Here is a 14,773-nt window from a genome sequence, read left to right as displayed (position 1 = left end):
TCTTTACTCATCTTTTAAAGAGCTGCACAGTTTCCCTACTCCTCCCTCTCCCCAGCTGGTCAGCTGTCCTCCCCCTGCGCCCTTCTCGCTGCCCACACCACCCCGTCCTGCAGTCTGGTTTCATAGTGCATCTGTCTCATTGAACAAGGAGTTGCTTAAGAGGAAAGACCGGGCCCAAGACCTCCCTCTGTGCCCAGACCTGATATCCAGCTCAGGCCTTGCTTGGGGAGTGAAATAGACTCCTAATCTCAACCAGCTTCAATTTCTTTAGAGCATCCTAGATGGTCTGTCACCAGAATCCAGTAAAAATTGGTTTGAAGGCTATGCCATGCAGGCAGCTGGTAACCCAGACTTCATCTACACAAGAGGTCAGAATCCTCGTCTCCCTGGCTCGGAGGTCACATAAGTTTCGTCATATATTTTAACATGTTAACATTTTTTTTTAATGCTAATTTATTTATTTTGAGAGAGAGCGAGGGAGAGAGAGAAACCCAAGCAGATTCCATGCTCAGCGTGGAGCCCGACACGGGGCTCAGTCCGTGCGATCATGACCCGAGCCGAAATCAAGAGTCGGACGCTTAACCGACTGAGCCACCCAGGCGCCCCTCACATTTAACATTTTTTGAGGTTCTATCCACCTCGTTTTCTCTCCAAGGCAGAAGGCAATGTTTTCTAACTTTGAGGAGCTTACAGCTCCGGACTCAGGTGTTCAGCAGCCTGCTCTGATGCCCCAAGTACGAGGAGGAGCTCCTTGGAAAACGTCCAGAATCTGTGACCTGCAGGGTGGCTGAGGACACCTCACTGCGACCAGCAAAAGCCCGGGAAACTCACTCTCGCCCTGATCTGTGTCATCAGAATGGGGAACGTTTCTGACATACACATGCCCACCGAATGTTGGTACTCTGGGCACACAGAGGTCATCGGGGTCCAACCATTCAAAGGCAAAAGGTGTCTTTCAGATCGCTTTAAGTCTCCATTTTACCGGTGGGGAAACTGAGACCAGAAAAGGGAAAGGACTGACCTGGGGTGGTAGGGCTACTTATGGGACAACGGTGAGAATCAAGTAGAGCCTTTCCTTTGCCCCCACGGGCAAGCCTCAAACGTGGCCTTCTTAGAAGGGCTGAGGGAGGGAACAGGCCACAAGACAGCAGGTGAGCCTTTCATGTCTGTCCCTTGCCCGGTTTTCTGGGTGGGAAAACACACAAAGTCTCGGACACCTGTGTTTTAAAGCCAGCTGGGAAAAGACTCGGAGCCCAGGGCCCACGGGAAAGAAGAGAATTCCTCTCTGGGGATTCTTCTTCCTTGAGCCCCTAGAAAGCAGGGCAGGTCTTCTCCTGAATGGCTACCATTTTTGGTGCTGCGGTTCAAATCCCACGTCTTGTCCTCCAGTGCTTAGGCATGGCCTCGGGAGAACGGTGACCTCTTTGGGGTGAAAACGGGACACAGAGGAACGCGCGGCCGGGTTTCTCCTCCCATCTCTGCGGGCACAGCCCCCACAAAGCATGGCTTCACGGTGTGTGTTCATTTTTTTGCAGCGTCCTTGCCAAGATTCCCCGGGCTGCCTAGGTGGGGACCTGGCTCACGGTGGTGCCCAGTGAGGTTGCCGAAATGACTCGCGTGGAATGTTCTTTGTGTCTTTAAGAGCAGGAAACATAAGAGCGGACGAGAACCCAGGGGACCTTTGATCCCTTTTCACCCAGAGCCGTGGGCTCAGATGCTCACTCACGAGGAGGAGACGGAAGGGAACTGTGTGCCTAACTGGCCGAAACCCGGAAGAATGCCTTCTTCCTTCTCCACCTTGGCTGCTCCAGGCCGGGCACTAGGAAACATCAAGCTAAAAGCTATTTCCTTCTGAAAGGCCTTGTTTCCTCTTCTGGCTCTGTGAGATTATCCCCAAAGAACATTTCCTCAAGTCCGTTAACATCTGGCACATGGGACGGGAAGGTAATTCTCTTAAGAGTCACAGGTGGTCAGAGATGCTCTCCAGTCCAACAACCTCACCTCACTGATGGGGGACCCGGGGGACCTGCCCGAGGGCACAGAGCCATTTGAGAAGGGCTTCTGTCCCACTCTGACCTCTCAGTGCCACACCCAGTGGCTCTCACTGGGGAGTCGGAAAATGTTAGCTGAATTAAACTAGACCTTTTAGAGTGGGAGAGAGCCAAAGCATAAGAGACTCTCAAAAACTGAGAACAAACTGAGGGTTGATGGGGGGTGGGAGGGAGGGGAGGGTGGGTGATGGGTATTGAGGAGGGCACCTTTTGGGATGAGCACTGGGTGTTGTATGGAAACCAACGTGACAATGAATTTCAAAAAAAAAAAAAATGAATTAAACTAGACCCAAGTCTTGCCATTCCCAGACAAGTACCTTTTCTTCTAAGCCACTCGTTCTCAACTGTGGCCGGATAGGAAAATCACCCGGATCACTTTCAAAAACCCTGACGTCTGGATCCCTCCTCCAGAGATTCTGATAGAAGCTGGTGTGGGTGGGGCCCGAGCACTGGGACTGTCAAACCCTCCCAGGTGCTTCCAATGTGCAGTGAGGACTGAGGACCCCTGATCTAAATCACGCGGCTCCGCAAGATAAACAAAGAGAACTGTTGGTGTCTCAGGCCATTATTTCCTGTCTTCCCAGATGTGGGCACAAGGGTTTGGGTCAAGAGGAAAATGGAGAAAGACCTCCAGTCCCCCCTTGGAAATGAGCTGTCCACCCCCCACCCACCCCTCAAAGACACAGAAGAGGACCAGGCTAGGAGATCAAGTTAAATGTCCAATTTATTTTTATAACTTGGAACCAGAACAAACTTGGTCTTGAACAAGCGTACAAATGAAATGGCAGACACATGCTGAACTCAACATCGTGACATTAAGGGGAAAAAGAGGCCCAAAATCTTGTACAGAGAATTAAAGGAACAATAAATATTTTACTAAGCGATATTGAAATGACCTCCTGTCATCTCAACATTTTATCCATAATAAAAAAAAAAAAGTGCCCGTTTCTTAAACTGAGCACAAATACCAAGCAATAATAAATAGTTCCAAACTTGTAGTAAAAGACAGAACCTCCAAGTAAACAACAGAAGCTCATACAATAAGTAATAGAAAAGGTAATAAAAATATTTTGCCTTGCCAGTACAAATGCAAACAACTTAAATCAATGGAACTTTGCTTTGCAGGGTTTGAGATACAAAGAGCACCAAAATCACGGGTTTGCCTGTGTGCAACCGAACCTTCGCTACGTCGCTTCGGACCGGGATGAAAGGCTGGCTTCCTTACTTTCTGACATTTTGCTTTAGAGTAGTTCAGCCTCCCCCTCTCCCCGTAAAAGACCCTCTAATGGCAAGTGGCAGGTTCCAATTTGGGGCAACTTTGAACAAAGTTGTGGCAGTATGGAACCCGGCCTGAGGTCGGCTGGGTCACCCAGGCTCGGGGCCCCTCTCACTGCGTCATCTGCTCCAGTGTTGGCTTCTTAAACATGAGAGAGAAGCATAATGCGCTTTTCTCTGCGGTCGACAGAGACACAATCTTTGTGCTTTAGGATGGCTTAGTCCTGGCATTCTGGTGACTTTGTGTAAGCTGGTGAGGGCTGGCTAGCTTTCGCAATGACAGGAGGACCACCTTGGAGGCTCTCAAGTACCTTAACAGGGCATCCGAAGGAAAGGGCAGCCCCTGGGTCTTCAGGTCGGGTCGGGCAGGTAGGAAACTGACATCTCAGCTTTCTCTCCCCTCCTCCCCATTTCTGTTCACTTTGCAAAGGTAGGTGGCAAGGAGGGAGGGGCGTACTGAACGGAAAAGCTCCCAGAAGAAAGATTTCTGCATTTGGTAACGAAATTGCCCAAAAAGATGCTTGGTTATACTTTCACAACCTGAAATAATGGTTTTTACAGTTCCTGAAATAAAAAAATGGCTTCCTGATATAGGTATTTTTTTTTTAATGTATTATTCCCTCATCCAAAAAACCACCACTTTATTTCATCTTAAAGCTACTTGGCTTTACAAAAAAAAAGAAAAAAAGAAAGAAAGAAAGAAAGGGAGAGAAAGAAAGAGAAAGAAAGAGAAAAGGAAGGAAGAAGAAAAAAAAGAAGAGGACGAAGAAAAAGGGGGGTACAGGGAAGGAGAAAGAGAAGAAATTAAATAAAGACGAAGAAGACAAACAACGGGCTGATAGAGAGGGAGGGAGAGGAAACGCAGAGGAAGGAGAGAGAGATATGGAAAGGCACCGAATTCATCCCAGGCCCTCGGCACTCGGAAACTGACGGAATGTAGGTTTCAGCGAGAAAAGCAGCAGAGCAGGTAAGAAAGACAACAGGCCAACACTCTCCGCGGCATGAAAGGCCCTGGTTGTGACGGGGACTCCTTCCTGAAATCCAGTGTGTGCTGCTCTCAACAGCAGCTCACGTCACCTGTGCCTAGCTGATTCACCAGCTCTTGTTGTTACATCTTCCGTTTGTCTGTTTCAGGTTTTCCCAAGGACTAAAGAAAGCTCGGTTTGCATTTCTTTCTGCTCTTACGGGTGGGAGATGTGGTGGTGACCGCCACGATGGACGGTAGAGAAGGAAGATGCTCTCGCTCTCTCCTCGGACCCCTGACATCTTACAGATGGCCTCTCAGAGAACAAGAGGACCCTGCGAGATGTCACCAACATCTTTACGAAAACCGATTTTCCCACTCAACGCGAATAAAGGATTTCCCATCCGGTCTGCTGTGGCCACACCAGGGAGCCTTGATGCAAGGTTCGGGGCGTTCAGGGAGAAGCCCTGCTCGAACAGTCCTTTGTATAGGCCAATTCTGACAAAAATATATACAACTAAAAGGATCTGTGAACCAAAGCATTTAACGACTTCCTTTTGTTTCTTTTCCTCAAAGGTTGTCAAACAACCTCTTTCTCCTGTACAATAGGACTTAACATACAAATTTTTTTTTGCAACATTTTATCCTGCCAAATTAAAAAAATATATTATGGCAGCCTGTTTGTTTTTGTTTTTTTTTCTTTTTATTTCCAAATTCACTAACAAAAAGGTACATTAAATCCCTTTAAAAGGACAAGCTTACAGTTAAAAAATTACAAGCTCCAGTAAAAATACAGCAAGTGCCTACATCATATGAACCAACCAATATATCCATTCCAGAGGGGGCGGGAAGAGAAAAATAAGGTCAAGGTCAGAAATGTGATTTTTTTTTTCTCTGCAAAGCAATAACAATATTAAGCACTTTTTTTCTACATACTTTTTCTACATGGTGTAGCAATCCCCTTTTAATCCCCAAATACAAGTTTCTATACATTTTTTTTTTGAAATAAAAATTCAACACCCAAGGCAGAAAAGAATTTACTAAAACTCCGACTTTACAGTTACTGTGACAAGAACAAATTTATAGACCCACCATTTAAGTTTTACTGCAACATTTTCAAGGAAAAGAAAAGGGTTTTTTTTTTTTTCTTCTTTTGTAAAATGCCCAGGCATTCTCAATTATTACAAATACTGGTCCACTTTTACAGTAATCAAGAAATTTTAATATATATAATATATACTAAAACCCCGTCACCAAAAGAAAACAATATACACGCAGCCACTGTGGCATTTTTTTATAACCTATTAAGCAAACTTTGAAAAAAAAAAAATGATCGCTCCAACACACATACACACGATTTTTTTTTTACCCTTGTATGTATCCAATACTGTAAACGTATTTTTAAGACAGAGTGCACTAAATTTAACTTTAGAAAAAAAATTAGCCATTGTTCCTGAATTGTTTTTGTTTGTTTTGTTTTTCATTCAACGATATCAGCGTGTAACTTCTGTCACTTGAGTTTTAATTCAGCAGTAAATCACCTCCACGCCAAATCTAAGCAGCGTTGTCCCAAAAACAAAAGGGGTTGAGGATAATTCAGCTAAGGATGTCCACGGTTGTGCTGGGTTTATTTCTTCATTTGATTGGGTCCTTATGGCATTTTCACGTCCTCTATCTTCAGCCAGGATTTTTAAAATTTAATCTAATTAAAGGTAAAGGTGGCTTTGTTTGTATCTAAAGAATGTACTTTTCTTGTTTTACTCTTAAAAAGTCTTTTCGTTTCCAAAAAAAAAAAAAAAAAAGGTTTGCATTTGTCTCAAGAGACTCAAATAGGAAGATCAGTTTTCAAGGCACTCACGTCAAATTGAATGGCAGTAGAAAAACTGTCCAATAAATTATTTTATTTTGTTCTTTATAGTGCCAGTATTGTGAATGCCATGCTTAGCAACACTGACACTCGATCTCAGCCGTCCCTTACAGTTTAACCCACCTCTGGGCCAGAGAGAAGAATATGCTGCAATTTCTTGTTTAGAAGCCATTTAATTTAAATGCAAACAAAAGCTTTAAAGTGCGGGTCAACAGAATTCCAATGTCTAATCTTAACAGTCCAATGTTTAGTACCTTCCAACCTAATGGGATAGAAAAAAAAAAAATTGGAAAGTAGCGCTGGGCACCTTCGGATGGAACTCTTTCCCTGCTTTTCCAGTAAAAGGGAACAGAAATTTGCAAGATTTTCCCCCCTGTCCATACAATGTCATCAGTGTGCATTAAATGAGAGAATACTAACGTCTCTCAATTCACCTCATCCAGGGCACTTGTCTGCTTGAGACACGGTCAATTATCACTCGTAGCAACATAGGACTTGGGACTTTTTGTAGTGGGGGTGATAGACAGAGACAGAGAGAGAGAGAGAGAGAGAGAGAAGCCATCAAGCCAGAAGAAGCCTGAAAGAATACGGTGGCTTTCTTCCTGTGTCACTGCAGATCACCGTCTACCCAAAAAAAGGTACCCTCCGCCCATTTTATGTAGCCTAATCTACAGCAAAGAGCCAAGGCGGCACCCCAGGGCACACCCACACCCCAAGAAAAGGACAGTATCTGCTGATGCCACACCACTGTAGAATGCTCTCAGGCCATCCCCCCCCCCCCCCGCAGCTCTCAAAAACTGGCATTTCTCCGGCAGTGTGGAATTTTCGGGGTGGGGGCCCCCACCACTAAAACGTTTCCTTGTATAATGTAAAGGTTGCAGAAAAGGCCTCTGTTACTCAGGACATCATCAGTGCTACATCTCCATTCCAACTCTGAAGCAAAGTGCTACGACTTTAAAGATTGTTATCCGCTGTACATCCACCCCCCCCCCAAAAAAAACCAAAAAACCAACAAAAAACAAAAACAAAAAACAAAAAAAAATGCATGCCACTTTTTATTTCAGGACCAAAGAAGGAATTAAAAAAAGTAAACTTTAAAAGTCATTTAAGTGTTGGCTTCTTCACAAGAAATTACACATGCTTAGCTTAAATTTCAAAAAAGCAGCGCCCTCCCCCCCAAATTATAATTTAAAAGATAAGCTTCCCTTCTACACTGCTCGGGAGTCATTGCTCAGGCTACTACTGGGTTTAAAAAAACAAACGAACAAACAAAAAACAAAAAAAAACAAAAAAAAAAACAACGAAGGGATGGATACCCAACAAAATCTCTTAAAAGAATTTAAACACAAAGAATAATAATAAAAAGTACCTGCACATGCCAAAAAAATTACAAAACCCAATAAATACAGAAATTATTGCACAGTTAAAAGGCTCCACAATTTTTACTGCCTCCATCAACCCTCGGGTTTCCGTAGGACTTCGTAGACACAGGTTAGGTTGGAGCGCCGCCTCCCCCGGGGCCCCCGGGGACGCGCGGGGGTGGGGGTGGGGGGCCCGGGGCGGGGGGGGGGGGGTGCCGAAGTGGCGCAGACGCGGAGGCAAGCGTCAAGGTCAGCATTCTCGCGGTTGGCAACGGTTCCACTGTACAGGTGCGGGGCGCCGGGGCCCCGCGCGCTTAGCTCCTCTCGGCCTGCTCGATTTTGACGTCGTTAGTCAGCAAGTGCTCCCCGTGCCACTTTTTCATGTGTTTCTCCAGGGTGCTGTAGACGCTGAAGGGCATCTGGCAGATGTCGCAGCGGTACACCTCCTTGCCGATCTGCCCGTGCGTCTTCATGTGGCGCGTGAGCTTGCTGCTCTGCGCGCACGCGTAGTTGCACAGCTCGCACTTGTAAGGCCGCTCGCCGGTGTGGCTCCGCCGGTGCACCGTCAGGTTGCTGCAGTTCTTGAACACCTTGCCGCAGTACTCGCACGTGTCGCTGCGGCGGCCCTCCTTGGAGCTCGGCCGCCCGGGGCCCGGGCCGCCCAGGTGCGGCGTGCTGCCGCCGCTGGCCGTGCCGCTGCGGCCCGACAGCCCGCCGTCCAGCAGGTCCCCGGGCGGCGTGGAGAAGCGCAGGCTGCCGTTCTCGGACGAGTGCTCGGACGACGTGGCGAAGGGCGACTGGCGCGCGTCCGTGAAGCCCAGGAAGGGGTCCTTCATGAAGTGCCGCGACGCCGCGTAGCCCACGAGCCACTGCGAGTACACGTTCTCGGACGGGATGAGCGTGGCGGGCGGCAGCTCCAGGTCCTTCTCCACCTTGATGCGCTTGGCGGCGCTGTTGAGCCCGGGGCTGGGCAGCGGCGCCGGCTTGCGCGGGAACAGGCCCGGGAAGGGCTCGGCGCCCGGCGCGAAGCCGCCGCCGCGCCCGTTGACCGCGCCGCCCGGGCCCGCGTCGCCGCAGCCGCCCGCGTCGTCGTCGTCGCCCGCGTCGCCGCCGCCCGGCGCGCGCTTCAGGAAGGCGCCGCGCTTGGGCTTGTCGGCCAGCAGCTCGCCGTACTGCGGCAGCGCGCCCAGCCCCACGTTCTCCATGACCTTGCCCAGCACCAGCGCCTTCTCGTCGGCCAGCGCCTTGGCCGCGCCGCCCACGCCGCCCGCGCCCGCCACCCCGGCCACCCCGCCGCCGCCGTTCTCGCGGTTGCGGCTCAGCTCCGAGTCCATGCTGAAGCTCGACTCGGGCCGGCTCTCGTTCTCCAGCAGCAGCTCCTCCTCCTCCTCCTCCTCCTCCTCGTCCTCCTCCTCGGGCTCGTGGCCCAGCGACGGGTCGCTCTCGTGGTGGCGGAAGTCGCCGTCGGCCGCCTTGAGGCCCTCGCCGGCCAGCTCGCTGGTGCCGGGCTCCGGGGAGCTGGCGGCCGAGAGGCCGTCGTCGGAGCGGCCGGCCAGCGAGCCGGCCTTGTGCATGTGCGTCTTCATGTGGCGCTTGAGCTTGCTCGCCTGCGAGCACGCGTGGTCGCACAGCTGGCACTTGTAGGGCTTCTCGCCCGTGTGGCTGCGCCGGTGCACGATGAGATTGCTCTGGAACTTGAACGTCTTGCCGCAGAACTCGCACGACTTGCTCTTGGCCGGCGGCTGCGGCGGCGGCGTGCCCCCGGGCGGCATGGGCGGCAGCGGCGGCGTGCTCAGGAACGGGGACTTGGGGCTGGGCTGGAAGGGGTTCAGGAGCCGGTGCATAGGGTTGCCGCGGCCCGGCGACACGGGCGGCGGCGTGGAGCTGTTGCCCGCCAGCTCGCGGAGCCGCCGCGAGAAGTCCATGGCGGGCGAGTCGATGGCCATGGGGTTGAGGCGCATGACTCGGTCAAAGGCACTGGGGTGCTGGGCGACGAGCCCCATCTCCTCGGCACTGAGGCGGTGCGGGTCCAGGTGGTGGCGCGGCGGCGGGCTGAAGAGCGGCGGCGTGCCGGGCAGGCGGCCCTCGCCGAAGCCCGGGTGCTCCCGCAGGATGGGGCCCGTCATGCGCAGCAGGTTGAAGGGGTTGCTGTCGCCCAGGAAATTCATGAGCGGGGACTGGGCCACGGCCTCGGGCCCGAGCGGCGGCGGGATGGTGAGCCGCGGCGTGAGCGAGCTGCTGGCCGGCCCGGGCTCCAGGTAGATGCGGAAGCCGTGCGTGTTCTGCGCGTGCTGCAGCAGGAACCACGCGCTGTTGAAGGGCTGCTTGCATGTTGTGCAAATGTAGCTGGAAGGCTCATCTTTACCTGGGGAGACACACGGACAGAAAGGCAGAGAGAGCGTGAGAAGCGGACGGGGCGCGCGCGCCGCGGGGCCACGGACCTGAAGGCGCGCGGTGGGGATGTAGGGGGGCGGGGGGGGGGGGGGGTGGGGCAGTGGGGGGAGGGGCGCGAAGCGAGTCCCGGATCCGCGCGGCTCTGGAGGGCGGCGTCGGGGCCCCTTCGGAGCAGGCCGAGGCCGGCGACGTGTTGGACGCTCCGGCCAAGGCTCCACGGGGCTGGAAGGCTGAGGCAAGCTGGCTCTGTGGGCAGGTTGCCCCCGCGGAGCCCAGATCGGCCACACGACCTCAGCAAGCAACCCCAAATTCCTAGGCTTCTGCTTGCTTTCCCTAAAGAAGAGGCGCTCTTATCCCCGTTGCCTCAGAAGCCAAATGAGGCCGCGTTGGTGAGAATGACCGATGTCAACGAGAAAACAGCAGGGACACCACAACCGTGAGGGACCAGGGTTTTATCCACCAAGGCCACTGGTGACATTTGGATCTCGATGACTGTGTTGGGGGGAGGGGGGTCCTGTGCCTTGTAGAATGTTCAGCAGCATCCCTGGCCCCCACCCCCTACAAGCCAGTCACACTCCCTCCCCCAGTTATGAGGATCACAGAACTCTCCAGGCGTTACCGAGTGTCCCCTGGTGGGGGCAAAACCGCAGCTCAATGCCCCCCCCCCCCTTTAGAGCCACTGGTTAGTCAACACTTGATCCAAGGAGGTTCTAAAACACACAAGTCACACTCAACTGCCTGGCGGACGTTGTTTCGAAGTGACATGGCTGATCCCTCTGCATCGTTTGGGATTTTTGCTGTAGGACCTTCTAGGGTTTCACACACCACACTGCGTGCAGAAAGCACCATCAACTTCAAACGTGGATACGAAGGAACAGAAGGAATTCAGCATAAGAAGATCGCTGCTGTGTGGCAGCTGCCCCCCCATTCCTCCTATGGCCTCACACACGGAGGCCCCCCCCATTCCTCCCATGGCCCTAACCACGGAAGCCGGCCTCCACCAGCCGCTGGGAGGGGGCTGGATAGGGGGCCACTGGCCTCCATGAAGTCCTTTGCCAGAATGCTAACCGCACGGGGGAATGTCAAATCTGACGGGGTGGTCAGGATGAATGGTGGCAAGTGTGGATTTGTTACATACTGGCTCCCGTGGCGTCGGAAGCAAATCGTAGTGGACACTTGTGGGCACTGAGCCAAAAACGTTACTGTCTTTGTCCATCATCGGGGCCGTCACAAAATGGAGGCTGAATGTTTCAGCCAGAACCTGTCTCGTGGCCTCCCTCCTCACCCTGAGGGCCAAACTCTGCCTTTTCCGTCTGAACCTCTGCTCGGGCTTCCTATAAAGGCGCAGGTGCAGGCGGGCCCTGCTTTCTACCCGAGATTCGCTCGCTGGCCGGGAGGGAAAAGAGAACAAGACATCACAGCCGCGATCTCGAAAAACCCCTTTTAAGAGCTTTCCTGTAGCTGGAAGGTCTTAACGCTGAGAAGGCATGGTAGCCGCAGACTCCCCGGAGAAGCCAAAGGTGCAGATGAATTTCCATGCCCCAAGTCAGGAAGATGACGTGAGAACACAGCGCAGTGCAGAGTGGAGAAGACCCCTCCGTCTCGACCTTTCCCCCAAAGACTTGAGGACTTCTGAAATCCCATGCAGAGATTTGTTTTTATTTTGACTTGTTCGAATTATGTTTCCGGAGGACTTCATGCTTAGCTGTAAAAACCAAGCGACTCAAAGACCCAACGGCCTGAGTCCTATGCAGGGTAGGCCGGACAGCTTCGGGGGGCAGCGTGCGCACATCCCATGGCGCCGGGTGGAGATCCTCCCAGACCACACAACCAACTGGGCCAGATCACCCCCCACCGGCAACCAAGACGTGCGTTCCAGGTTTGGTGTCCTCCAAGAATCATCAGTCCACTCTCGTCTCCTAGTCTGTATATACACGTGTGGTGGCAAGGACACCAGCGGGCAGGGGGAAGGACGGAGAAGAAAAAAAAGAATTCTGAGCTTCAACTTCACTTCGCTTTTAAAACCAGCTCAAGTAGATCTGCTGAGGCAATTCTCTTCCTCCGGTGTGCCCAGTACGTCTGGGTAATTCAGTTCCCCGTGTTGGGAGTCCCTGAGGAGACTTTTGCCCACCTGGAAAATGGCAGGGGGCCTCCCAAGGCCCTGGGCCGCCATGTTTCTCCCGGGATGCCGTTCAGCAGGACGGGCCCTGGGCCTTCCCTTCCGGCACACGTCCCTCAGCTGGCAAAGAAGACGCCATCTCCCGTCCTAGCTTATTAGTTAATGTACTTGGGAGAACAGAACCCTTCGCCTCACACTGCCTCACAAGAGAGCTGGCCAGAAGCCATAATATTTAGAGTCCCGCTCAAATCCTTTTCTAGAGCAAGGCAGAATAAATACGTAATAAATAACAAGAAGATAAATAAAATGTCCCTTTCTGACACGGGAGCTAATAACGCAAATGAAGTGCCACATCCCACAAGGTCATAGATCTTCAAATTAAAGAGCGTTTCTGTACCCTTCACCTTGGCTTCGGAAACTCTAATTAATCGATTTATGGCACACAGCTGTTCTTCATGTTTTTAAGTGGGGCCACCTCCTTCCGCCTCCCCCCCCCCATCTCTTTGTTCATCATCTTCGTTCCTTGGGCTTCAACTCCAGAGCACTTCCTGTTTCTTGTTCTGATGGCCACACGTTTTCTAAAAGTTCCACCGCCGGTGCGGGATGGGGATGTCAGAAGAAAACGCAGAACTCCCTGGCAGGCCAGGAATAAAGACTGCTCTTCAGCCGAAATGGCCGATGAAAACATTTTTGTAACTCAAAATGGCAGCTGCTGGGAAGCATGTAGCTACATGTTCTAAAGAGCTCAGATGTTTCCACTTCTGAAAAGGAAAGAAAAGGGAAAAAAAAAAAAAGATGCCGGCTAAAATTCTGGAGCGGCTGAAAGAGGGGGTCACCTGTCCGTAAACCACCATCAGGTGGGGAAGAGCTAGGCGTCTGTCACATCGGATCCCAGGGCCACTCCTCACGCCGGAGGAAGCCCTTTCTTTTCCCGCACCCCTAAATGAACCGCTGTGGTTCGGTTCCCAGACTTCCCTTCTCGCGGAGGCAAGACTGCCAGGGACAGCCTTCCCGGGACCTGACAGCTTCTGACTTTTCTAAAAATCTCACAGCCCTCAGAGGCCCTCCCTAGACGAGTCCCTTTCCACTCTCCCCAACCTTTTTTTTTTTTTTTTTTTTTAATAAAACGTTCATTTCCACATTACCAGTTCACGGTTCTCTCTTGCCTCGAAGTAGCCTTGAGCACTAGGGGCTGCTCACTTTTCACGAGTGAACAGTGTCAGAAGTCTTTGAAGAGCCACTCGGAACATTTTTCTATTCGAAAACTCGCTAAATATTTTACACTCACGGCCTACCAGTCACAGACACCTCATTTTTTTAGACGCAAGGGAAGACTCTTGTCCAGAGGGTTGGCCCCCTCCCCTCCCCTCCCCGGGACCAGAGGTGATGATCCCCTCCCTCCTCAAGCTCAGGGCCACCTGCCCAGAGGTGAGCCGGAGGCTCCATGAGGTGATGACTTTGCCAGCAGCCCAGACAGGATCCACTTCCCACCACGCTGCTGCTGGGGCTGCTGAGGTTCCGAGTGACAGGTGGATGCCTAGATTATTCTGAACTGACGTCAGACCCGGCCTAGAGACCTAGAAATGTCAGCTGTACTTGCATCACTAAATCAGGCTTGGCAACTCAGAAGCCAGGGCCCGTGTCTGTCCTTGCTTGCTTGCTTCCTTCCTCAGACATTTTTACTCCTCAGTTGGCAGAAACCCAGACTGGAGCTGCTTCGCTTTAACGGCTCTAAAGGCAGTCCTTATGTTTTTCTCAAGTTCGAAACCCTCCCTTCCCACGAGCCTGGACGGCGGCATGGGTTCACACCTCTGCCTTGACATTTCCAGCTCAGTGAAGTCGATCAAATCACAACCTCCTTGAGCCTCGGTTTCCTCATCAGTAGAATGGGAATAATAACGCCTGCCTCCAAAGAGGGCTGGAGGTATCCAATGAGACCCTGTATGTGGACACACGCCCGTAAATCGTGCACCACTGTGCAGAAGTTTGTAGGTTTTGGTGTTTAGTGTTCATCCTCGTACCTGGCAGGCGCATCCACGTTTCAACGATGCCTTTCTGTGTAAGTCTGGCAGTAATGAAACCTGGGAGGAATTGTAACGCGGCCTGCCTAATGCATTAGAGGTTCCGAGGAAGTGAGAACTTGCAAACGTCGAGGAAACATCATTTTTCATTGTGCCTCTTGGGAACCAACAGGCAACTGGACTCTTGCAGATGAAATGAGAGTCTCCCTCTGCCAGGAGGGGTTTTGTTTTGTTTTGTTTTTAATGAGCATTTAAATAATTGTTCCTCCTTGGTATGCCGGTTATTCTAATAACACCAATAAAGGTATCGGGGATGTTCAATAAAAAAACACACCTTGGGGCGCCGGGGTGGCTCAGTCGGTTGAGCATCCGACTTCTGCTCAGGTCATGATCTCACGGCCTGTGGGTTCGAGCCCCAGGTCGGGCTCTGTGCTGACAGGTCAGAGCCTGGAGCCTGCTTCAGATTCTGTTGTCTCCCTCTGTATCTGTCCCTCCCCCACTCTCACTTTGTCTCACTCCGTCTCTCAAAAAAAACAATAAACATAAAAAAAAATTTTTTTTAAAAACCACACCTTTAATTGATTAGTCAACGAAAAGGCCATAACTGAGCGTGCTAGTTTAACAGGTCCCTCTAAAGGCCAGCTGATACCACCTGGAAGGGCACTCGGACCTGTGGAAGACACAGTGGGTCACTGCTGCTCAGAGGGGGACAGCAAGGGTA

The 14,773-nt window shown here is 51.6% G+C and overlaps 1 protein-coding gene across 4 annotated transcripts in view; it reads right to left on the bottom strand.

Moving 5' to 3' along the window:
• Positions 1 to 4,990: 4,990 nt before the first annotated feature.
• The window catches only part of BCL11B (BCL11 transcription factor B), a 95,089-nt gene continuing 85,306 nt past the window's right edge, over positions 4,991 to 14,773 (bottom strand). For all 4 annotated transcript variants that reach the window (XM_047080126.1, XM_047080128.1, XM_047080127.1 and 1 more), the window contains one exon: positions 4,991 to 9,883. In XM_047080126.1, coding sequence (XP_046936082.1) covers positions 7,833 to 9,883 — 2,051 coding nt within the window. In that variant the 3' untranslated portion in view covers positions 4,991 to 7,832. The remainder of the gene's footprint in view (positions 9,884 to 14,773) is intronic.

The sequence above is a fragment of the Lynx rufus genome, unplaced genomic scaffold (genome assembly GCF_022079265.1).
Source record: "Lynx rufus isolate CCGP_SWC_20201006 ecotype Redwood Valley unplaced genomic scaffold, mLynRuf1.p SCAF_17, whole genome shotgun sequence".
In the NCBI taxonomy this organism is placed as follows: domain Eukaryota; kingdom Metazoa; phylum Chordata; class Mammalia; order Carnivora; family Felidae; genus Lynx; species Lynx rufus.
Note: the sequence above shows the minus strand (reverse complement) of the source record. Positions and strands in the feature narration are given on the sequence as shown.